The sequence below is a fragment of the Diospyros lotus genome, chromosome 8 (genome assembly GCF_014633365.1).
Source record: "Diospyros lotus cultivar Yz01 chromosome 8, ASM1463336v1, whole genome shotgun sequence".
Classification (NCBI taxonomy): domain Eukaryota; kingdom Viridiplantae; phylum Streptophyta; class Magnoliopsida; order Ericales; family Ebenaceae; genus Diospyros; species Diospyros lotus.
This window is the reverse complement of record NC_068345.1, coordinates 25,348,966-25,374,510: the sequence shown is the minus strand read 5'-3', so window position 1 is coordinate 25,374,510 and position 25,545 is coordinate 25,348,966. Positions and strand designations below refer to the sequence as shown.

General features: G+C 38.9%; 1 protein-coding gene across 1 annotated transcript in view; it reads right to left on the bottom strand.

Annotated features, from left to right (window-relative positions):
* Positions 1–1,655: 1,655 nt before the first annotated feature.
* The window catches only part of LOC127808297 (protein DCL homolog, chloroplastic), a 37,589-nt gene continuing 13,699 nt past the window's right edge, over positions 1,656–25,545 (bottom strand). The window contains exons 2-3 of the mRNA XM_052346778.1: positions 12,455–12,569; positions 1,656–2,145 (exon numbers count right to left, since the gene is read on the bottom strand). Of these exons, the coding sequence (XP_052202738.1) occupies positions 1,975–2,145; positions 12,455–12,569 (286 nt within the window). The 3' untranslated portion in view covers positions 1,656–1,974. The remainder of the gene's footprint in view (positions 2,146–12,454; positions 12,570–25,545) is intronic.

Genomic DNA, 25,545 nt, shown 5'->3' with positions numbered 1-25,545 from the left:
GAGAGAGAGAGAGAGAGGAAAGAAGGGAAAAAGATTTGACATTTAATTCTAATAACAAAATTATTTATTTTCAAAAAGTTCCCTAAAATTTAAACATTAAGTTCATGTGGTTTAAACATTTTTAGATTGAATTAGAACATAAACTGTAGAACATAAACTGTTGAAGAAAGAAATAAGATGAGAGAAAACACAAGATGATCCAATCACACTCAGATACAAGGAATTTTTATGTGAAAAATTCAAAAAAGAAAAAATCACAGTCGTCAAGACAACAGAGAAAATATATCACTATATAAAAAAATTTACAACTACAAAATTCAATATTCTCTTTCTAAATCCAAGTCTCAATTACACCCAATTCTAATCTTTCATTGATCTCTCACAAGTGATTTGTTTTTCTTGAATAACAAGCCAAACATCTTATTTATGAACTAGTTTCCTTGTTCATCAAGGGTAAGGTTTCCTTGCCTAACAACAATTAATAACTGACTATGAAATAGGATTACAAACTAAACCAATATTAGGAATAATAAATAATCTTCAATACTCCTAACATAAACCAAATATGACATCATATTATTTTTTTGCTTCATAAATATGATATTCTAATTAAATAAGATGAAATTTAATTTTTTGGACACGTGTGAAACAATTGTAAATAACAGCACAAAGGAACTCATGGTCTCATATTTTTCAAATCAATTTCGATCTATATACGAAGGGTGTAATATTTTCATTTGGAACTACTACGAGAAGATCATGCAATATGCACCAAAATTGAGAGCACATCGGCTATGTGGTGGCTTAACAGTTCAATCTTAACATATAACGTTAAGAGCTTGAAGTTCTGAACTTAGAATCTTGTCAAGCCTCATTATTATTTGAATAATCCTTCTATTTTTTGTGTGTGGATAAAACTACATTACTTGGGACCTAATGGAGAGCAAATAAAGCTCACAATACTCAAATGAGAGAATGAATGATGTTACTAAAAATAGGAGGCGGCCCAGCCAATGGGGGGGGTGGTTGGTTTAGTTTGCCATTGATAAGGTCAGCTTTCACAAGCACGAGACTAGCAAAAATCACCAACATGTGACTGCTGCACATGTAACTAAAGAATGGAAATTTTGTTCAATGTTTGTCTTAATCATCCAACAGCGGATGTTCCATTGTCGGCCATTCATACTTCTCCACCGCTTTGACTAATCAAAGCCAATCATCAGCCAAAGAACATGCACTTCTCCAACCTTTTTGACTTCCCCCAAATGCTTCAAGTCTTTCAACTTCAACCACTACTACTCTCCCATTGCGTGGCTTCTTTTCTTTGGTCTTGCAAAAACATATCTCAATGCACGTTTCCTTTTTCTTTTTCCTAAAAAAAGTGCCCCCAAATGGATAAGACTCTCCCTTCTCCCCTCCTCCCCTCTCCCCTGGTAGGATTAAGGAAGAATATTGATTTTAATTTCGAAGAGGGAGAACACATGTATGAGCAGAAGAGACTTTTTAGCTTCTCGTCCCATGCATTCACTCTCCCTCTTAGGAATCTGTATCATCATTCGTCGAGGAAAGATCATTCTTGAATGCCGTTTTACTCTTTGCAAAGGAATGGTTCCTACAACTCGAACTCATAACCTTTTAATCATAAAACAGCAATCTTAAGATAAGATTATGTATTGCCTTTCAATTATAATGCACACAGTATAAGGGCCAAGAAATGTTCCACTTCAATCATAATCCTTACCCACTTGAGTTAATAAACATGAAGTTGGTCAACTATATTATCTGCTACATTGACAATTGGTAACGAAAGGGTGTGTGTGTGTGGGGGGGGGGGGGGGGGGGGGGGGGGGCGGGGGGCAATGCCTAGGGCAAAATCCAAAGATGGTTGAAGGTACTTGCCTCAGAACCATTGAATCAACAAAGCTTCCCCAGGTTTGAAATCAAGCACCGACCTGATATGACCTTGAAGAGATATCAACCGCTCCCACGTTTAAAATGTTCTTTAATGAATCTCTCTGCATGAGGTGGATATTTGTGTCGAATATATGCTCGAAGACACTTCTGGTAGGAGAAATCTATCCATACACCATCGGTTCTCACCACAAACAGGCACCTGGAGCACCTGAACTGAGGATGCCGATCAACCTTCACGAGAAACAGATTTTGGGAGCCTGTTAGTCTAACTAAAGATGCAGCATTTATGATGTAAATAAGCCTGGACAAATAAATGGCCCAGTTAAACCACAACTATTTAACAAAGCTTATGTATAAAGCAAGTAATCGTCTATTAGTTAGTTGTAACAATAATCAAATCATTAATTAGTCGCATCTGTTCTAGGCTAAAATATTCACCACAAACCAGTTGGATTAGAAAGAAGGGGGGAAAAAATCTACATGACCTGAAGTAAAATACTACATGGCAAGGCAAAGGACGTCATTAATCAAATAAGTTCCCATCTATTCCTCTTATATCAAAGAATGTGAATCCAGCAACCAACCAGGTCCCCCAAGTCAAAAGTGTGGGCAAAGCTCATTATTCTCAGACTCCTTTCTTCCAGTAAGGGACAAAAAAGGAAAAAAATAGAGGCAAATTTAAGGCATTTTTGAAAGTCAAGGATCAAGCATTCAAATGATTATGCATGTGAACTGCTCAGCTGTCAACATAAAGCCAGGAAAGGGATGCGAAATATCAACCATACAAGTCATTGGGATAACAACTCATATGTTAACCATCCAATTGCAAGTTTAATAGTTAATATACACATGATTTATCTCAAATATGGAGATAAATAGCCTCTTTGCAAAGCAAAGCTAAGATTGCATATGTTATAGAAAATCTGAAACCAAATGATGTATAAAAATTGAAACTGGACTTACCTGATTTGGCACAGGAGAATTGGGTCGGATCAGGTTGAGTTACTCGTACCAAAAACAAAATCACAAAATGGCAATCATTTGTTTTTCCACAGCCTAAAAGCCTCACACAGAGAGTTTTTGTTCCTTTACACAAATTGGAACACACGAGCACTGCAATGTTTCTCTCAGTTTTCTGTAAATTTTCCAGCACCAGTTTTTCAGCAGCCCTAACTATTGCATATACCATCAATATACATACCAGCATGCACAAGCATGCCCCTCCCATCTGCCCACTTCCACCAAGAATGGAGGAAGTGGGGTTCAACTGCTGATTGCAGTTGTTCCCCCTGCAACTGCACACAGCAGTTGCAGATCCAGTTTTGGATCTGGACCGGGTCTGGATAAGATTTGGAGCTGGATCTGGAGCCCATTATGGGCAGACCGTCCAGGCTACATAACCTGGTTTTATTACAGCATAGTAAAACACCTCTGCCAAAGTGGGAAGACTTGTGTACCAAGAATGCCTATTGACCAAGTGTGGGAAGTTGTGTACTAGGAATGCCCATTGATTGAGTGCATCAAATGTTACAGTGGCTGCAGATAACATAAGTTTGAGCAAGACTTTCCTTGGGGCATCTAAATGAGAAACGAATACAATAGTAGTCCCAAACCTTAATTCTACCAGGACAAGTCAGCTACAAGGATTCTACCCTTACAACCATCTCTATCCATAGCCATATTTTATGTAAGACCATTACACTCTATGTTATGTTTAAGGGTTTCTTACCAAGTTTTCTTTAAGCTTCCTCAACCTTTTCTGCTACAAACTATGTCCATTTCATCCATTCACCTCATAGGTGCATTTATTGATCTTCTCCTTACATGTTCAAGCTATTTCAATTGCATCTTACACATCTTCTCTTCAATAGGTATCTCTAATCTTACGGCGTATAATTTCATTTATAGTTTGGTCAGACATCCACTTTAACATCAGCATTTCAATTATGTTCATTTTGTATATGTTGGTAGTTAATTGTCCAACATTTTAAGATAGACAACGAAGACGATCTTATAGCCATTCATAAAATTTTCATTTTAGCATTAGAACAATTTTATGATCACAAAATATTTTAGGCCCATTTATTAACTTTAACCATCCTATCTTAATTCTAGGTAACATTATCAATAATCTCCCATCCTTTCTAAACAATTAGTCCAAAATATTTAAACTAATCATTTTTAGGAATAACTTCAATTTCAAACCTCACCATGACATCATTGACACCTTTAGATTCTAAGATGCTCCTCCACATTTCAAGCTTAATAGTTACACCTTCTGTTGTACCGTCAACCAAACAATAGCGTCTATAAATAATATACTCCAAGGTACCTCTTCTTGGATGTACTTTATAAGTTTATTCTTTACAAGGGAAAAGAGATAAAGGCTAAGTGATAATCCTTGATACAATCCAATCGTAATTAAAAAGCCCAGTATCTCCTTTTTAAGTCATAACACATGTTTTTACTTGGTAGCACGTCTTCTATTAACTAGTATATAAGCTTTTATCTAATTATATATATATAACTTGTATATAAGCAATCCAAACTCCTCTTCTTTTTTTTTTCTAAAATCCTCCACAAGCCTCCTTCAAGGACACTGTCGTATGCTGTTTTTTAAGACTATGAATATCATATGCAAATGATTCTATTCAGCAATTTCCAATTGTGAACTCTTAGCAGAAAACAAAGCAAATTCAATCCCATGCCCCAAATCCTAGCTTGCAAATTGCAACAAATTCAAATGGCAAACTCTACAACGTGCTGGGATTGTTGTACTTTGATGAAGCTTCAAAACGTTGCGTTTGGCATAGGGGCTGGAGGGTCTTTTCAACAACCCTCAGAGCCGCCCAAAACAGTAGCGTTTTGGGCCTCTGAGTGGATGGCTGAAACGGCAACCAGCTGTGCCGTTTTGCTTGGCGTACTTCATTGTCGCCTTGCCTGCTGCGTGCCCGATCGTTGATGTTCTGCTGTGCCTTTATTCATCCCGATCACCACCGTTGCATCCTTCTATATATCTTCTACAGTGGCCTCGAGATCAGCAGTGCGCACAGCCTCCGATTACCCTCCTCTTGCTTGGTTTGATCTGTTTATTCTCTGTATTTACTTCTCTCTCTCTGTATAGTTTATGTATGTTTTCTCTCTAGGGTTTGGCCTCTGACCTTTAGTTTCTGTGGTTATGGGGCCGATTTAAAAGGTGAGAATCGTTTTGTACAGTGAGGGTTGAGAGTTAATCTGTGTAAACCGAGGTTGTAATCGTTTTGATCTGATAGTGGAGTGAGCTTTCTTTGCCAGAGCTCAACGTGGATGTAGCCCTCACTATCGGGTGAACCACGGTAAATCTTTGGTGTTTGTGTGTTTGATTTATTCTTGATTATCTGCATGCTTACAGTATTTCAATTATGTGTCTTCCGCTTTGAGTGTTTGGTCGAGGCTTATCTTTTTGTAACAGTGGTATCAGAGCCATTTCTCTGGTATTCGCCATTAGGGTTTTCGGAGCTTGTGCTATTTCATCTTCCGAGTCATATTTTTCTTTTACTTGTGTTGGTCTAAGGCTCTAGGGTTTGCTGTGAGTCTCTATCAGTCAAGGGTTTGCTGTGTGAGTCTCTGTCAACGTCTAGGGTTTTAGGGTTCCTTCGTGCAAAGCGAAGATGACATCAACCCGATATGATATCGGTACATTTGACGGGAAAAATGACTTCGGTAGTTGGAAAAAGAAGATGAGAGTCCTGCTCTCTCATCACAAAGTGCTTATTGCACTTGAGCCTGACGACAGAAAGTGGTCAGCAGATCAGTTGGCTAGAACTGATGAGGTAAGAGAAGAAGCTTTTAATCTTATTTTCTTACACCTTGGTGATAGTGTTATTTGTAAAGTTGATGACATAAATTCCCCTATTGAACTGTGGAACAAATTGGAATAATTATATTCTGTTTTATCTGCTCCTAATTTAGTTTATTTAAAGGGAATGTTATTCAATTTTAAAATGAATGTTTCTAAATCTATGGATGAAAACATAGATGAGTTCACCAAGCTTACTCTATTATTAAGAGGAACAGATCAAGCCCTGGGTGATACCAATGAGGCTATGATTCTTTTAAACTCATTGCCAGAAGAATATAATGTAGTCAAGCATGCTCTTCAATATACTGGAATTGTACCTAGTCTAGATTTAGTCATATTTGGAATTAAAGCTAGGGAACTTGAATTGAATACATCCAAGAAGCCTGCTAATAACTTATTTGTAAAAGGCAAATTAGAAAAGAAAATCAACTCGGGTAATGGAGATCAATCTGGGGGTTCTGGGAATAGGGGTAAAAATAAAGAAAAGAAGGGCAAACAAAAACCTAAGTGGAAATGCTATCATTGTGGGAAAGAGGGACATATTAAAAAATATTGCTATGACCTTTTACGAAAACAGAAACAAGGAGGTAATGCAACCATAGCTGCAAGTAATTTAAATACCTTAGCTGAAGTTTTGACTGTGTCTGATGAAACTGTAACTAATGAATGGATTATGGACTCTGGGTGTTCTTTCCACATGTGTCCTAATATTGCATGGTTTCAAAACTTTAGTGACAAAGAATCTGGCACTGTTTATATGGGCAATGACCAATCTTGTAGTATAAAAGGAATAGGAGACATAACCCTTAAAATGCATGATAACAAAGTCAGAATGCTCACTAAGGTCAGATATGTGCCTGGTCTAAAACGAAATTTAATTTCTCTTGGTACTCTGGATGAATTAGGCTATTCTTATACTGCTGAAAATGGTTTCATGCATGTGTTTAAAAATAATAACCTAATCTTAACTGGTACCAAAAGGCATGGCTTATATGTGTTAAATGGTTGTTCTTTTTATCCTGTTTCATCTGCATGTACTGTTCAAACTGATAAGACAGATCTCTGGCATTTGAGACTTGGTCACATGAGCCAGAAAGGTCTGCAGGCACTGTCTTCTCAAGGTTTTATTGATTCAGTGTTTGCAGAGTCCCTAAACTTTTGCGAGCCTTGTACCCTTGGCAAGCAACATAGGCAGAGCTTCCATAAAGGAACTCACCTGGTGAAGGTATGCCTAGAGTACTTGCATGCAGACCTGTGGGGTCCCTCTCAAACACCAACTCTTGGTGGCAACAGGTATTTCTTATCCATTGTTGATGATTATGCTAGAAAAGTTTGGGTATTTCCTCTTAGGACTAAAGACCAAACCTTAGAAAAATTTAAGGTATGGAAGACCTTAGTAGAAAATCAGACAGATAAGAGGGTTAAATTTTTAAGAACAGACAATGGATTAGAATTCTGTAATAGAGATTTCGATGAATTCTGTAATTCACAAGGCATCACCAGACACAAGACTGTTAGGAACACACCCCAACAAAATGGGGTAGCTGAAAGGATGAATAGGACTCTCCTAGAGAAGGTCAGGTGTCTAATGTTTACTGCTGGTATGCCTAAAACCCTTTGGGGAGAAGCCCTGTCCACTGTCGCCTATCTGATCAATAGGAGCCCTTCAACTGTTTTAAATTTTATATGCCCTGAAGAAAAATGGCTAGGCAGGAAATTGAATTTGAATCATTTAAAGGTCTTTGGGTGTCAAGCCTATGTTCATCAATCAATAGGAAAGCTAGATCCTCGGTCTTCAAAGTGTGTCTTTGTAGGATATCAAAAAGGAACTAAAGGCTATAGGTTATGGGACAAGAGTTCTGGAGGAATTAAAATAATCATAAGCAGGGATGTTATATTTAATGAAAATGTTTTCCCTTGCAAATTAGAGAATACAGAAACTGAACCTAAACCCAGTATCATAGAAGACTTTGTGATAGGATCTAATACCCACTTTCAGGTGGAGCTGCCATCAGGAATGCCTGATATGCCAGCTGCCTCAACCCCTGTTAATCCTAACCCCAATAGTGACTCATCCTCTGATCATGAAAGTGATCAGGAGGAATCCACTGAAGTCCCTGAGGCTGAGGTGGAGCATCATGACTCCCCCCCAGCAAAACTTGAGAGACTATCAGTTGGCTCGAGATAGGAGTAGGAGGTCAGTTAGACCACCTGCTAGGTATGCCTATTCAAACCTTGTTTATTGTGCCTTGGTGGCAGGCATGGATTTGAGAGGCAGTGAGCCTACCTCTTATGAGGAGGCTATCAGCTCTCAAGATAGCTTTAAGTGGCAATGTGCTATGGATGAAGAAATGGCATCCTTAATAACCAACAACACTTGGGAACTGGTCCCAAGACCTCAGAAACAAAAGTTAGTGAAGTGTAAGTGGCTGTTCAAAATCAAAGAAGGGATGTTACCCTCTGATCCCCTTAGATTTAAAGCTAGATTAGTTGCAAAAGGTTTTACTCAGAGGGAAGGCATTGATTATACTGAAATCTTTTTGCCTGTTGTCAAGTTTAAAACCATTCGTTTAATGCTTGCTATAGTAGTTCAATATGATCTAGAATTAGAACAGCTTGATGTTAAACTGCCTTCTTACATGGAGATTTAGAAGAGATCATCTATATGGAACAACCAGTTAGTTATGTTAATAAAAACCATCCAGATTTTGTTTGTTTGCTGAAAAAGTCTTTGTATGGTTTAAAACAATCCCCACGACAATGGTATAAGAAATTTGATAATTTCGTAATTGGGATTGGTTTTGTGAGGAGTGCATATGATAATTGTCTTTACTACATTCACTCTGATATACCTGTATATTTGCTACTGTATGTTGATGACATTTTATTGATTAGCAAATCTAAATCTAAGATTAATGAACTAAAATCAATGTTGAACACAAACTTTGATATGAAAGATTTAGGACCTGCCAGAAAAGTTTTAGGGATGGTAGTTGAGAGAAATAGAAGTAAAAGTTGTCTAAAGATTCACCAACATGATTATTTATTAAAGGCTGTACAGAAATTTGAAATGTCAAATTGCAAACCTGTTAATACACCCTTAGGACATCACTTCATTTTGTCTAAAGCCCAATGTCCAACATCAGATTCTGAAAGGTTAAAAATGGAATCCATTCCTTATGCCAATGTAATTGGAACCATCATGTATTCCATGATCAGTACCAGGCCAGACCTTGCTTTTTCAATCTCTTTACTTAGTAGATATATGTTTAACCCTGGGAAGCTTCATTGGGAAGCCCTAAAATTTTTACTGAGGTATATTAATGGTTCCTTAAATGTTGGTTTGAATTACATGAAAAGAACTGATACTCTTGATTTGGTAGGGTTTGTAGACTCTGATTTTGCAGGTGACCGAGACTCTAGGAAGTCTACTATAGTCTATTACTTTACCCAAAGTGGTAATTGTATAAGTTGGAAGTCTCAATTACAGTCGCTGGTGGCTCTGTCCTCTACTGAGACTGAGTATGTTGCTGTAACTGACGCCTTCAAGGAAGCCATCTGGCTTCAAGGTATCCTTATAGAAATCCAGATGTTACAAGGTAAGGTGATAGTTTTTTCAGATAGCCAAAGTGCTATACATTTATGTAAGAATCTTGTTTACCATGAAAGGACAAAACATGTAGATGTAAAATACCATTATGTAAGGGACCAAGTGGCCAAGAGAAAGGTATTTATCCAAAAGGTCCCTACAGAAAATAACCCAGCTGATATGGGTACAAAAATTGTGACTGCAGCCAAGTTCAGACACTGTCTGAGCTTGCTGCATGTCACGGTTGGTTGAAGGAACAACCAACAAGAGCTATGATGGCAAAGGTTCTAGCATGCTCCATTGTTGTGGTCAGTGTTCTAAAAAGCGCTAGGCGCTAGTCGGGCGCCAAGCTGGGGCCTAGCGCCTAGGGCGCCTAGGCGGGGCCTAGGCGGAGCCTAGAAAACTGTTATTTTTTTTTTTTTCAATTTTATAATGTAATTTGATGTTATTTTTAATTAAATCAAAGTTGAAAAGCATTAATAATGCAACATAAACCAATAATAAAAACATCAATATACTATAAGCAAGTAGCAGATTTTTTGCAAATATTATAGAATATATATAATTAATAATAAAAATTAAATATAAATCTAATAATTATATATAAATAGAAAAGAAAATGAAATAAAATAAAAAATAAAAAACATAAAAAACAAACCAGAAACGCAGCAAAAACGCACAACCCACAGAGAGAGAGAGAGAGAGAGAGAGAGAGAGAGGGAGAGAGAGAGAGGTTACGAGTCGACGGAGATGGAGCTTGCCGCGGCGGAGATGGAGCTCGACGGCGAGGACGGGGGCGGGGGCGACGACGCTGAGGCAACGAGGACGAGGAGGATGCGACAGATAAGAGGCGGTGACGATGGAGCTGGACGCAGCAACGATGGTGAGCTACTGGCGGGCCGATGAAGCTTGGCGACGTTGAGGCAGCAGCGTTGAAGTGAGAAGAGAGTGAAGAGGGGGAGACGCTAACAGGTTCGATTTATGATTTAGCAAAAAAAGCCCTAGGCGCGCTGGCCGACTAGGCGCCGCCTGGGCGCCCAAGCCGGACGTTTACTCGGGCCGACGCCTAGGAGGCCCGACTAGGGCAATTTTGGGGCGGCCAGCAGCCACCTAGCGGCTAGGCGGCGCCTAGCCCGATTTTTAGAACACTGGTTGTGGTCTTGTCCCTAAAATGCTGAAGCTTCAAGGTGGAGATTGTTGTACTTTGATGAAGCTTCAAAACGCTGCGTTTGGCATAGGGGCTGGAGGGTCTTTTCAGCAACCCTCAGAGCCGCCCAAAACAGTAGCGTTTTGGGCCTCTGAGTGGATGGCTGAAACGGCAACCAGCTGTGTCGTTTTGCTTGGCGTACTTCATTGTCGCCTTGCCTGCTGCGTGCCCGATCGTTGATGTTCTGTTGTGCCTTTATTCATCCCGATTGCCACTGTTGCATCCTTCTATATATCTTCTACAGTGGCCTCGAGATCAGCAGCGCGCACAGCCTCCGATTACCCTCCTCTTGCTTGGTTTGATCTGTTTATTCTCTGTATTTACTTCTCTCTCTCTGTATAGTTTATATATGTTTTCTCTCTAGGGTTTGGCCTCTGACCTTTAGTTTCTGTGGTTATGGGGCCGATTTAAAAGGTGAGAATCGTTTTGTACAGTGAGGGTTGAGAGTTAATCTGTGTAAACCGAGGTTGTAATCGTTTTGATCTGATAGTGGAGTGAGCTTTCTTTGCCGGAGCTCAACGTGGATGTAGCCCTCACTATCGGGTGAACCACGGTAAATCTTTGGTGTTTGTGTGTTTGATTTATTCTTGATCATTTGCATGCTTACAGTATTTCAATTATGTGTCTTCTGCTTTGAGTGTTTGGTCGAGGCTTATCTTTTTGTAACAGAGAATCAGTCAATACACCAATTGCATCCCTCTCACATATGGCTCTGATAACATGAAGAAGCAGAGAGAGAGAGAGAGAGAGAGAGAGAGTGGAAGGAAAAATCAGAATCATCTATCATTCAGTTAGTTGTATGAGGTAAATGAAAAAGACTCTAAATCTGGGTACAAGCAAACACAAACACTACATAAACTTATGTACAACTCTAATAAGCTACTACTCTTGACAACTGTTCAAGACTTTTTCATTAAACACCTAAGTAGATAGTTTTCATTACTGACCTATCAGGCATAAAATCAAATTGGTCCTCACAGACCCTGGTCCCTTTCCACAATCTCCCAAAATTTTATGATATGAATCATTATCTTGACCCTCTATAAACTTCTACAACTTTGAACACCTCCTTTATTCTAATAAATGAGCACTAGGGTGCTCTTTCTCTACACATCAAGCATCTTCTTTGAGTTAATGATTCCACTTTACCCATGTATTGCAATGCTTCTATAGTATATTATTTATTATCTGGTCTGACTGTTTTACTGTTCATTTTTTCATAGCTTGCTTTACTCCATTCAGACAAACCCAGTAAAGAATGTAATTTCTATCTTCTTTGAAGCTACTAAGATATCTCAACAGCATGTTTCTAGGCATTCTTGAACAACTTTGAGAAACATTCCTTCCATGTCCCCCTTGATTTTTCCTCATTTACCCAAATATTTTAATTTTTTTTCTATGCACTTCACTTGGCTTAAGTCCCCTATTTTCCTTTCACTTATTTTATTAGGGATTCCCACATAATGTGTAATAAAAGAAGGGATTAAACCAACTAGAAATTCACGGTATAACACAGCCAAACTCCATGACAACTAAAATTTGAATATGCCAAGTATACAAAGTTCTTGGATTGAGGAGAAGGAGAGATATCAGTTCATATCTATGGATGTTAAGCTAAAAAGATGATCAAGGAAGTAACAACTATTATTTAACTAACCAAAATTTGGGAAAAGATTCATATAGTTCAAACCTGTTTTTATTTTTGACTCGACACCTGAAATAAACAAAACATCCATGTGGGTGGCAATGCATTCACAAAGATTCACATTTTTTACAGTGAAACACTCTAACTTCAGCTATAAGTTATTCTATTTTTTAACAACCCAGAAAGTAGAGTAATTTTCAGAAGCTTAACCATTATACTGGAGTATCCTCTAAAATATTTAGCAAAAGGGTGACTTACAATAATGGAATGAATTCCACATCCAATTTTATCTTCAGAGTGAGGATGATAAGCAAGAAGATTTTCTACCACAGCTCTCTCATCTTCACCTGTTAGTCGAGCCCCATCCATATACCTGGAAAACAAGAAAGAAATTCAATTAGTCACCTGTTGGAGCGTTTGAAAATCCTGGCAGACACGAGGTATAAGACAATCAATTCAATGTAAATTGACAATACTGACAATGCTAACACCTATTTGCAGGACATTCTACTTGAAACTTGTAATACCCCAAAGCTTGATGTAAAGCTTGGATGTTGTAATGGAAATTGTAGTAATGAAATGAATGGCATTTTGATTCGGGAAAAGAGAGAAATCTTTAATTTTATTGATTTGTGAATGTAAAAAGGGGTCAGAAATACCTAGGGAAAGAGTTGCAAGGTAGGATTCTATGTTTAAGAGGGGCAAAAGAGTTTCCAATATAGGTTGAAGGTTAAAATGTAAACAAAAGTGATTTTCAGGCATTAACGTAATAAGAAAAAGGAGGAAACTGGGCCTAAGTGCAAATATTACAACTTGTAAAGGGTTAGTATGTTTCCAACTAAAGGAAATGATGGTAATGATGAGTCCTTATCTTAAAGGACACATGGGGGCATGAATTGGAAGCAAGGTTGTTAAAATCGGGATTTTAAGTGGGATCGACAAAGGGTCCATAAAATCGAATCGTAAAATCGTAAGATTTTAGAGATAATTAAAAATACCCTTTTATTTTTGTAAATATATGTTTATAATAATATAATTTTGTAGAAAATGAATTAATATTATTTAATAACTTGATTATTCCTTATTATAATTCAAAAAATGATACTTCCCAAATATAGCTCAAAAACTAGCAGGTTGGTATAGGCAATTTAGAGGCAAAATATAGGTAATTTAGAGGTAAAATATAGCTTAAAATTCTTTAGAGGATGCTTCCAATGTCTTCCATTAGATTTAGATTGTAATTTTTTTCTTGATTTAACATTGATTAAATCAAGTAATATCCCAATTTGGGGTTGGGTGGTTCATTAATTAATTACTTGTTTGTCTTGATTTACTTATGCAATCAATGTTAAATCAAGTAAAAATTATAATTTAAATCAAGTAAATTGGAACTTATGCAATTAATGTTAGATGCTATGTGACATTGGAATTTATGTAATCAATGTTAAATCAAGTTCCAATTTAGAGGCAAAATATAACAATTCATTGCATAAGTTCCAATGTCAGATGCTATGTGACATTGAGACGTTGGAAGCATCCTCTAAATTACAACTTAAATCAATAGAGGTCTTTGAATCGTAAAATCGTTTGGGGATCTCTGAAGCGTAAAATCGTACATGTAAAATCGAGATTTTATAGGATTTTATCCCAAATTGGATTTTACATGGGATTTGAATCGTTTGGGGGTCTTCGAATCGTAAAATCGTACGCGTAAAATCGGGATTTTAACAATAATGATTGGAAGCATGGGATTGGATGAGAAATGGAAATTAGAGTTAAAGGATATTCTAAGAGATAATGAGAGATTTAGTTATAATGACTTAAGAAGATAGGGATATAACTTAACAAGGAAGGGATATCTTGAGATATGGATCCCTTGGGAGCCTATATAAAGGGAGAAGACTTGCGTGGATGTGGGGTGTGTCAAGTATAGGGAGTTCTCTAAGTGAACAAAGAGGGAAAAACCAAAGGGAGCAAAGAAAGAAGAAGGTGGTGCCAAGTAACTGACACCTCACTAGAAATCAATCAATACAAGGGAAAAATCAAAGAGGTAGGTTGATTTTCTTTCCGTAGGGTCGTAGAGCACAAAAAAAAGAGTTCGTAAATTCAAACGAGGGGTGAAACGAAACTAAATTGAGCTAGTTATTGCATTTTTAAACTCTAGTAACAGAATCTGTAACGAGAAAGAAGACGGTGCATGCATTACACGCGCTAGTTGCTGCTGCACGTGGCCACCCTTTTGGTGGCACGTGACAGGGCCTCTTCCTCTGAAATTTTCTAGCTTTCTTCCTTAAATTATTTCCTAGCATCCTATGTAAAAATATCTTAGATTGGTGACTCGAAATTTGTGAAACTGTAGTGAGACAGAACCGACACCCCTGTGAACAGTAACCCGACAAGGCCAACAACTAAGGTGAATGGTTTGTTGCATTTTTCTTACTACATATTGATTATTTATTGAATCACTTGTGTTGGATGTGAACCTACTCACTTGATTTTTTTGTTTAGCATGTTTCTTTGCTTAATTACTTCACTACATAGCATGAGGTGTTGTGACAAGCTAGTGGCCGTCATGAGTGGCTCTGTGGAGTCACATATTTGTGTTTGATGTGAACATGGCGTGCGCGGGGGTGATTACAACACTTTGGCATGGCTTCCACAAAAGGGGATTACACTTTGCATATGTGCATTACATACATGCTTCACTTCTTTCATGAAACCACTTCACTTAGATATTTGTTATCTAACTTGGGTTGATGCCCCGTGAACGTCACGTTCTAGATATGTTTGACATGTCAGGAACTAAGGAGGCAAGCGAGGCAAATGGAAAGGGAATTATGGACGCTTAATGTTTACCTTTTATCTTGTGGCTTATTGTGTAATCTGGTTGAGTTGTAAATAAAGCGTTGTATCAGTTTGATAGTTGTACTACTTATTGTTAAATTTGAGTAACTTTCGTTGTTTAGGGGTTTCCTAACACCCCTTAGGCGGTTATGTGTATGACTTCCTGTGATATTTGAGCTGAGGGGGTGTTACAGTAGTATCAAAGCAGGGGTTACTGTGATTTTGGATAGGTTATGATTTGACAAATATTGAGATTTTTGATGTGTGACAGGATATGGACCCCAATGAGATAGAGAACCAACGCCAAAGGGCCATTATGGGTTGGTGGACTGCGATGCTCCAGGGACGCATCATGCATCCTGTAGATGGTCTGGGGAATTTTCTTGATATGGTTGTTCCTGTTATACAACAAGTTCCACCAGGCCTAATGCTCCCGTACATAGTAGATCTTCAGTTGGGCTATTTGGTATCTATATTAACCCCGAAAATGTAGGAATTAGCTCATCAACTTTTGGGACAAGCCCTTTACCCTGATATTGAGACATTTGTCAATCATTAGCGCGAGGCAGAACTAAATCAAGGAATTGGAGACATGCCAATAGATGTGGATGACCTTGTAGACTTTCCTGAGGAAAGGGAACTCACGCCTCCAACGGCATCAAAGTCAAAAGAAGAATAACTCTACTTTGAACTAGGAAATTTTGTTTGTTGTAGATATATATGTAGATATCAAATCGGATATGCTGCATTATACTAGTGATGGTAGAACAGGTATAGCACTTACCCCTTACGTGCGAGAATTTTGGATTGTATGACAAAATAAAATAGTAAACTCGGATGGCGTAGGTGATACTCTAGCAGTTGTGTATAAAGAAGATGTAATGAAATAATGGTAGTATAAGATGTGATGTAAAGTGTAGTAGTTATGTATAATTGGACATATACTTACGTGACAAAAGTAGAAAAGATAAACAGAAATATGGACTATGTAAAACCCTTTTGGATTTTGAATAAGGCTGGGGATGGACAAACTGGGTGTGAGGATTAAGTGAATTTGATCAAATTTAGAAATAATGTATAAATTTCATTTGAAGCATTTAAAGAATGATAGAGTTTGAGAAAGACCGAGATACGAGAATCTTAAGAACCTAAGGGCATTAGAAAAGTATTTTGTGGGATAGTGGTAGGTCTGACCATAAGGGTTAGTGTTATTTTCTTTGAGAATTTTAGAAGCTCCAATTATGATTTCTATATGATTTCTACAAGACAAGTCTAGCTAATTTGTTTTATGGACTCAAAACATGTGATCCTTAAATGTCATTTTTATAAACTTTGTGGTTGTTTTAGATGGTGAACACTTGAGGATCCCAAACCCTCAGACAAAAGGGTGGCACCCAGGAGGAGGAGGCACTACGTCCCCAGGAGGAGAGAGTAGAGTTGTCCCAGAGAAATTCGTCTCAAGGTGAAGGTCAGGAAAGTGGGGATCGTATAGATCGGGTGGAGCGAGTTCTAGAACATATGGTCACGTATATGTAAGGGACTCAGCCACCAGGTCAAAATATTCCTCGAGTGTCGGATACCATCGACAGGTTCCAATGATTAAATCCCCCTGTTTTCCGAGAAAGAGCAAACACTGAACCAAGCGAAAGTGAGTATTGGATAGAACAGCTCAAGAAGATTTTTGACTTCATTGGATGTGGGGACGGGGAGAAAATAATTTGTGCCACTTTCATGCTCCGAGATGAGGCGGACCATTGGTGGCGAACGATGCAAAGAACTTTGTCTGGCCCTACAAGACAAGGTATGCCAGTTGTCACACGGATTCAGTTTAAGGAATTATTTTATACTAAGTATTTCCCTTTATGCAAGAAGTTGGAAAAGAGCCAAAAATTTATGAACCTAAAACAAACTGGGGATATGTCAGTTGCCCAGTATGAAGATAGCTTCTATCGGTTAATTAAATACATGCCCTTTTATAATTTGGATGAGGAGGCAAAATCCTAGAAATTTCTTAGCGGGCTAAAACTTGAGATACAACTGGCATTAAGTTCCTTAGGGGCCCGTACTTATGCAGAGGTGTTTATGCAAGCTCTAACGGTGGAAAGTAACCTTGTTTGAATGGATGCTTTAAGGGTGGAGGTGCAGGAGCCTGAGGGCAAGAACGCGGAGAAGAAGCATCACTTAAGAGTTCGAGGAGGGAATTTTAAGCCTATGAGTAGATGTCCTGTAACACCCCCTCAGCTCAAATATCACAGGAAGTCATATACATAGCTACCTAAGGGGTGTTAGGAAACCCCAAGCAACGAAAGCTATGGATCGAACCTGCTAAGAGAATTGAAAGGGGTTTCATCGGCTAACAGGAACACACACAAGTCTTTCTTTTAGGTGGTGTTTAGGTTTAACATTAAGTAGTACAACCATCAAACTGATAAAACGCTTTATTTACAACCCAAACTAGATTACACAATAAGTCATAAGATAAAAGGGAAAACATTAATCGTCCATCGTTTCCTTTCCATTTGCCTCGCTTGCCTCCTTAAATCCTGACATGTCAAACATACCTGGAACGTGAACATATGCAAAGTGACATCCCCTTTTGTGGAAGCCATGCCAAGGTGTTGCAATCACCCCCGCGCACGCCATGCTCACATTAAACACAAATATATGACTCCACAGAGCCACTCATGACGGCTACTAGCTTGCCACAACACCTCATGCTATGTAGTGAAGTAATTAAGCAAAAAAACATGTTAAACAAGGAAATCAAGTGAGTAAGTTCACATCCAACACAAATGATTCAATAAATGATTAATATGTAGTAAGAAAAATGCAAGAAACCATTCACCTTAGCCGCTGGCCTTGTCGGGTTACTGTTCACAAGGGTATCGGCTCGGTTTGGCTGCAGTTTCACACAATACAAGTTACCAGCCTAAAATATTTTTACATAGGATGATAGGAAATAAATTAAGGAATAAAACTAGAAATTTTCAAGTCAAGAGGGGCCCTCACATGCCCCTAGAAGGGTGGCCACGCGCAGCCACGCGCGGCCACGCGCAGCAGCATCACACGCACCGTCCCCTTCCTCATGATGGACCTTGCAACTGAAAATTAAAAACGCCATAACTTGCTCATTTTAGCTCCATTTCACCCTCCGTTTGAACCTACGGACTCTCTTTTTCGTGCTCTTTGATTTTCCCCCTGTATTGATTGATTTCTAGTGAGGTGTCGATTACTTAGCACCATCTTCTTCCTTCTTTGCTCCCTTTGGTTTTTCCCTCTCTGTTCACTTAGAGAACTCCCTATACTTGACACACCCTACATCCACGCAAGTCTCCTCCCTTTATATAGGCTCCCAAGGCATTCATATTTCAAGATATCCCTTCCTTCTTAAGTTATATCCCTATCTTCTTAAGTCATCATGACTAAATCTCTCATTATCTCTTAGAATATCCTTTAACTCTAATTTCCATTTCTCATCCAATCCCATGCTTCCAATTCATGCCCCCATGTGTCCCTTAGGATAAGAATTCATCATCACAATCATTACCTTTAGTTAAAAACAAACTTACCCTTAACAAGTTGCAACATTTGCACTTAGGCCCGGTTTCTTCCTTTCTCTTATTACATTAATGCCCTAAAATCACTTCTGTTTACATTTTAACCCTCAACTTCCATTGGAAATACTTTTGCCTCCCTTAAGCATAGAATCCTATCTTGCTAACTCCTTCCCCTAGGTACTTCTGACCCCTTTTTTACATCCACAAGTTAATGAAATTAAAGATTTCTCTTTTTTCTCGAATCAAAATATCATTCATTTCATTATTACAATTTTCATTACAACATCCAAGCTTTACATCAAGTTTCGGGGTATTACATCCTCCCCCCTTAAAATAAATTTTGTCCCCGAAATTTTCTTAAGTCTCCATAAAGTCAAAGAGATTTGGATAATTCTGCCGAATTTCTTTTTCTCTTTCTCAAGTAGCTTCTTCAATGTTGTAATGCTTCCACAAGACCTTTACTAGAGGTATCATCTTGTTCCTTAGTACCTGCTCCTTTGTATCCAAAATTTCGACTAGTTCTTCGGGATAGGTTAAATCTTCTTGCAGCCCAATAGTCTCTACAGGAATCCTCTAGGTGGGATCAGGCTTATGTTTTCGGAGTCAAGAGACATGGAAGACATTATGTATGTTGGACATCGTCGGAGGTAATGCTAATCGATAAGCGACTACCCTGACTTGTTCTAAAATCTCATATGGTCCGATGTACCTAGGGCTTAACTTTATTTTTTTTCTTTCCCTAGGAAATTATTTGAGAGAGTATAACCTTCAAGTACACTTTATCACCTGGTTGAAACTCCAAATCCCTCATCTAGTGGTCTGCATAAGACTTTTGTCTACTCTGGGCCATTTTGATCCGTTCTCGGATTATCTTGATTTTCTCATTTGTCTGTTGCACAATTTCAGGTCCTGTTATACGCCCTTCTCCTACTTCTGTCTAGCATAGAGGAGTTCTACATTTTCGACCGTAGAGGGCTTTGTAGGGGGCCATACTGATACTACTATGAAAACTGTTATTATATGCGAACTCAATTAGAGGCAGATGCTCTTCCCATCCCTTCGAGAAATCAATTACACATGCTCTTAACATGTCTTCCAGGGTTTGGATGGTTCGTTCTGACTAACCATCTGTCTACGAATGGTATGCAATACTCATTTGTAAGCGTGTTCCCAAACGCTCTTGCAAGCTTCCCCAAAACAAAGAGGTAAACCTTGGATCTCTATCGGAGACGATGCTGACCGGTACTCCATGTAGCCTAACAATTTCCTTTACGTACAACTGAGCTAGTTTGCTAACAGGCTGCTCTGTCTTCATTGATAAGAAGTGGACAGATTTTGTTAGTCTGTCCACAATCACCCAAATTGCATCAGTCCCCGTGGGTCCTTTTGGCAATCCTGTTATGAAGTCCATAGTGATATGCTCCCATTTCCACTTAGGAATTTCAGAGGTTATAATTTCTCAGTCGATCTTTGATGCTCAATTTTGATTCTTTGATAGGTATCACATCGAGCCACTAGTCGCGCCACATCCTTTTTCATTCTCGACCACCAATACACGTTTTTCAATTCCCTGTACATTTTCGTAGCGCCAAGATGAATCGTATATTTGGCTCGATGAGCTTTGTCCAGTATAGCTTGCCTTAATTCCCTAACTCTAGGTACATAAACTCTATTGGCGAATTGTAGTATGCCACCTGAGAAACTAAAACTTGGATTCTTAACCCTCCCTTGGTCGTCGACCCATAGTTCTAGTCTCGGGTCTTTCTTTGTGGCTTGCTGAATCTGTTCTAACAACTGAGAACGAACCATTAGGCCAGAGACGTAAATAGAAGTTTCTTTAGGAATTACGTTTACCGTCAATTGGCTAAAAGCCTCCACCAATTCCCATTCCCAAGTCATCAGATTGGCCATCAAGGCAGGCTCCTTTCTGCTCAATGCATCAGCCACAATGTTTGCCTTCCCAGGATGGTACTGGAGTGAACAATTATAATCCTTCAGAAACTCCATCCACTGTCGCTGCCTCATGTTCGGGTCTTTCTGGGAGAACAGATACTTCAAGCTTTTATGATCTGGGAAGACCTCAAATTTTTCTCCATACATATAAGGCCACCAGAGCTTTAAAGCAAACACAATCGCTGCCAGCTCCAAATCATGGGTGGGGTAATGCTGCTTGTGCTTTTTCAGCTGCCGAAACCCATAGGCTATTACTTTACCATTTTGCATGAGAACACATCCTAGCCCAGTCTTCGAGGCATCGGTATAGACTGTAAAACCTCCTGTGTCACAAGGCATTGCTAAAATAGGAGTAGAGGTTAGTCTCTCCTTAAGTTCTTTAAAGCTATGTTCACACACTTCATTCCATTCAAACTTAATTCCCTTTCGCATTAGATGAGTTAGAGGTAAAGCAAGACGAGAAAATCCTCCAACAAATTTTCTATAGTAGCCAGCTAAACCCAGAAAACTTCGTACCTCATTTATTGTTTTGGGTTGTGGCCAGTTTCTTATTGCTTCAACCTTTGAGGGATCCACAGTTATTCCTTTTCCAGATATGACATGACCAAAGAAAGCAACTTGATTTAACCAAAACTCATATTTTGAAAACTTAGCATACAGCTGGTGCTTCCGTAATGTTTCCAAAACAATCCACAAATGTTGTTCGTGTTCCTCTCTGCTAGCAGAATAAATTAGGATGTCATCAATAAACACAATTACAAACTAGTCCAAATATGGTTTGAATACCCGGTTCATTAAATCCATAAAGACAGCAGGTGCATTAGTTAATCCAACAGGCATCACCAGGTACTCATAGTGTCCATATCGGGATCTAAAGGCAGTTTTTGGGACATCCTCCTTCTTAATCCTTAAATGATAATAACCAGATCTCAAATCAATTTTGGACAATATTTTAGCACCCATCAATTGATCAAACAATTCATCGATCCTAGGGAGGGGATACTTATTTTTGATAGTCGCTTTGTTTAGCTGCCTATAATCAATGCACATTCTCAGGCTTCTATCCTTCTTTTTAACAAACAACACAGGTGCTCCCCAGGGTGAGGTACTAGGTTGAATGAATCCTTTATTCAAAAGGTCCTGCAACTGACTTTTAAGCTCTTTTAGTTCTGTAGGGGTCATTCTATATGGTGGTATGGAAATGGGATCCGTTCCTGATACAACTTCTATAGAGAATTCAATTTCCCGGTGAAGGGGTAACCCAGGTAAGTCTTCGGGAAATACATCAGAAAATTCATTTACCAATGGTGTCTCCTTAAGTTCGACTTTCTTATTTTCTATTTGCACACCAGCCAAGTACCCATAGGCTCCGTTCTCTAGCATTTTGATAGCTTTGAGGGCTCTTATCCATTTAATTCTTTTATCACCCTCCTGTCCCCGAAATTTTTCTCAAATTCCTTGGTTATTTTGAAGTTCTACCGTTTTTGTTTGACAATCAATTCGGCCTTGTATGCGGACAGGAAATCCATTCCAAGGATTATATCGAAATCTTGGATTTCTAATGATGTGAGTTCAAGTGCAAATTTACTGTCACCTAACTCAGCCTTTCCTTTCTTATACCTCGTGCTAGTTCTCACTTGTTTCCCTAAAGGAGTAGCCACAAGCATAGAACACACCAAATCCTCCAATTCCAAATTCAAACATTGTACCAATGCATGTGAAATGAACAAATGTGTAGATCCAGGATCAATTAACACTTGTACTGGTGTGTTGAGAAAGATCATTGTACTTTGTATGACTGATGGGCTTGTGTCGGCATCTTTTCTCGTCAGATGATACACCCGTCCTCGTCGCAGTTCTTGGCCTTCTCTGCCTGCTCCCGCTCGATCGACTTGCTTCCTTTGTGGGCAGTCCTTTGAGAGGTGACCAACCTTCTAGCAATTGAAGCACTTAGGTCCCTTGGGATAATCACGAGCCAAGTGGTCACTCCTCCCACATGAGTAACATCCTTAAGTCTGGCTCTGACATGCCCTTCCAGGATGGAACTTCTGACACTTGGGACATCTACTCTTAGGTTTAAAATTCCCTCCTCGGACTCCTAAGTGATGCTTCTTCTCCGCGTTCTTGCCCTCAGGCTCCTGCACCTCCACCCTTAAAGCATTCATTCGAACAAGGTTACTTTCCACCGTTAAAGCTTGCATAACCACCTCTACATAAGTACGGGCCCCTAAGGAACTTAATGCCAGTTGTATCTCAAGTTTTAGCCCGCTAAGAAATTTTTAAGATTTTGCCTCCTCATCCAAATTATAAACAGGCATGTATTTAATTAACCGAGAAAAGCTATCTTCATACTGGGCGACTGACATATCCCCAGTTTGTTTTAGGTTCATAAATTCTCGATTTTTTCCAACTTTTTGCATAAAGGGAAATACTTAGTGTAAAATAATTCCTTAAACTGAACCTATATGACAACTGGCATACCTTGTCTTGTAGGGCCGGACAAAGTTCTTTGCATCGTCCTCCACCAATGATTCACTTCATCTCGGAGCATGAAAGTGGCACAAATTATTTCTCCCCATCCCCACATCTAATGAAGTCAAAAATCTTCTCGAGCTGTTCTACCCAATACTCACTTTCGCTTAGGTCAGCGTTTGCCCTTCCTCGGAAAACAGGGGGACTTAATCGTTGAAACCTGTCGATGGTATCCAGCACTTGAGGAATATTTTAACCTGGTGGCTGAGTCCCTTGCATATACGTGACCATATGTTCTAGAACTCGCTCCACCCGATCTATACGATCCCCACTTTCCTGACCTTCACCTTGAGGCGAGTTTCCCTGGGACAACTCGACTCTTTCCTCCTGGGGATGTCGTGCCTCCTTCTCCTGGGGATGTCGTGCCTCCTCCTCTTGGGTGCCACCCTTTTGTCTGAGGGTTTGGGATCGTCGAGTGTTCACCATCTAAAACAACCACAAAGTTTATAAGAATGACATTTAAGGATCACATGTTTTGAGTCCATAAAACAAATTAGCTAGACTTGTCTTGTAGAAATCATATAGGAATCATAATTGGAGCTTCTAAAATTCTCAAAGAAAATAACACTAACCCTTATGATCAGACCTACCACTATTCCACAAAATACTTTTCTAATGCCCTTAGGTTCTTAAGATTCTCGTATCTCCCAAGTGCTTGCGAGGTCTTTCTCAAACTCTATCATTCTTTAAATATTTCAAATGAAATTTATACATTATTTCTTAATTTGATCAAATTCACTTAATCCGCACACCCAATTTATCCATCCCCAACCTTATTCAAAATCCAAAAGGGTTTTACATAGTCCATATTTCTATTTATCATTTCTACTTCTGTCACGTAAGTACATGTCCAACTATACATAACTACTATACTTTACGTCACATCTTATACTACCATTATTTCATTACATCTTTATACACAACTGCTAGAGTATCACCTACGCCATCCGAGTTTACTATTTTATTTTGTCATACAATCCAAAATTCCTGCGCGTAAGGGGTAAGTGCTATACATATTCTACCATCACTAGTATAATACATAGCATATCCGATTTGATATCTACATACATATCCACAACAAACAAAATTTCCTAGTCCAAAGTAGAGCTATTCTTCTTCTAACTCTGATGCCACTGGAGGCGTGAGTTCCCTTTCCTCAGGAAAGTCTACAAGGTCATCCGCATCTACTGGCATGTCTCCAATTCCTTGATTTAGTTCTACCTCGCGCAAGTGATTGACAAATGTCTCAATATCAGGGTAAAGGGCTTGTCCCAAAAGTTGATTAGCTAATTCCTGCATTTCCGGGGTTAGTATAGATACCAAATAACCCAACTGAAGATCTATTATATACGGGAGCATTAGGCCTGGTGGAACTTGCTGTATAACGGGAACAACAATATCAAGAAAATTCCCCAGAGCATCTACAGGATGCATGATGCGTCCCTGGAGCACCGCAGTCCACCAGCCCATAATGGCCCTTTGGCGTTGATTCTCTATCTCATTGGGGTCCATATCCTGTTACACATCAAAAACCTCAATATCAGTCAAATCATAACTTATCCAAAATCACAGTAACCCCTGCTCTAATACCACCGTAACACCCCATCAGCTCAAATATCACAGGAAGTCATATACATAGTTGCCTAAGGGGTGTTAGGAAACTCCAAGCAACGAAAGCTATGGATCGAACTTGCTAAGAGAATTGAAAGGGGTTTCTTAGGCTAACAGGAACACACACAAGCCTTTCTTTTAGATGGTGTTTAGGTTTAACATTAAGTAATACAACCATCAAACTGATACAACGCTTTATTTACAACCCAAACTAGATTACACAATAAGCCATAAGATAAAAGGGAAAACATTAAGCGTCCATAGTTTCCTTTCCATTTGCCTCGCTTGCCTCCTTAGATCCTGACACGTCAAACATACCTGGAACGTGGAACGTTCCAGAGGCATCAACCCAAGTTAGATAACAAATATCTAAGTGAAGTGGTTTTGATGAAAGAAATAAAACATGTATGTAATGCACATATGCAAAGTGACATCCCCTTTTGTGGAAGCCATACCAAGGTGTTGCAATCACCCCCGCGCACGCCATGCTCACATTAAACACAAATATGTGACTCCACAGAGCCACTCATGACGGCCACTAGCTTGCCACAACACCTCATGCTATGTAGTGAAGTAATTAAGCAAAGAAATATGCTAAACAAGGAAATCAAGTGAGTAAGTTCACATCCAACACAAATGATTCAATAAATGATCAATATGTAGCAAGAAAAATGCAAGAAACCATTCACCTTAGTCGCTGGACTTGTCGGGTTACTATTCACAGGGGTATCGGCTCGGTTTGGCTGCAGTTTCACATAGTACGAGTTACCAGCCTAAAATATTTTTACATAGGATGATAGGAAATAAATTAAGGAATAAAACTAGAAATTTTCAGGTCAAGAGGGGCCCTCA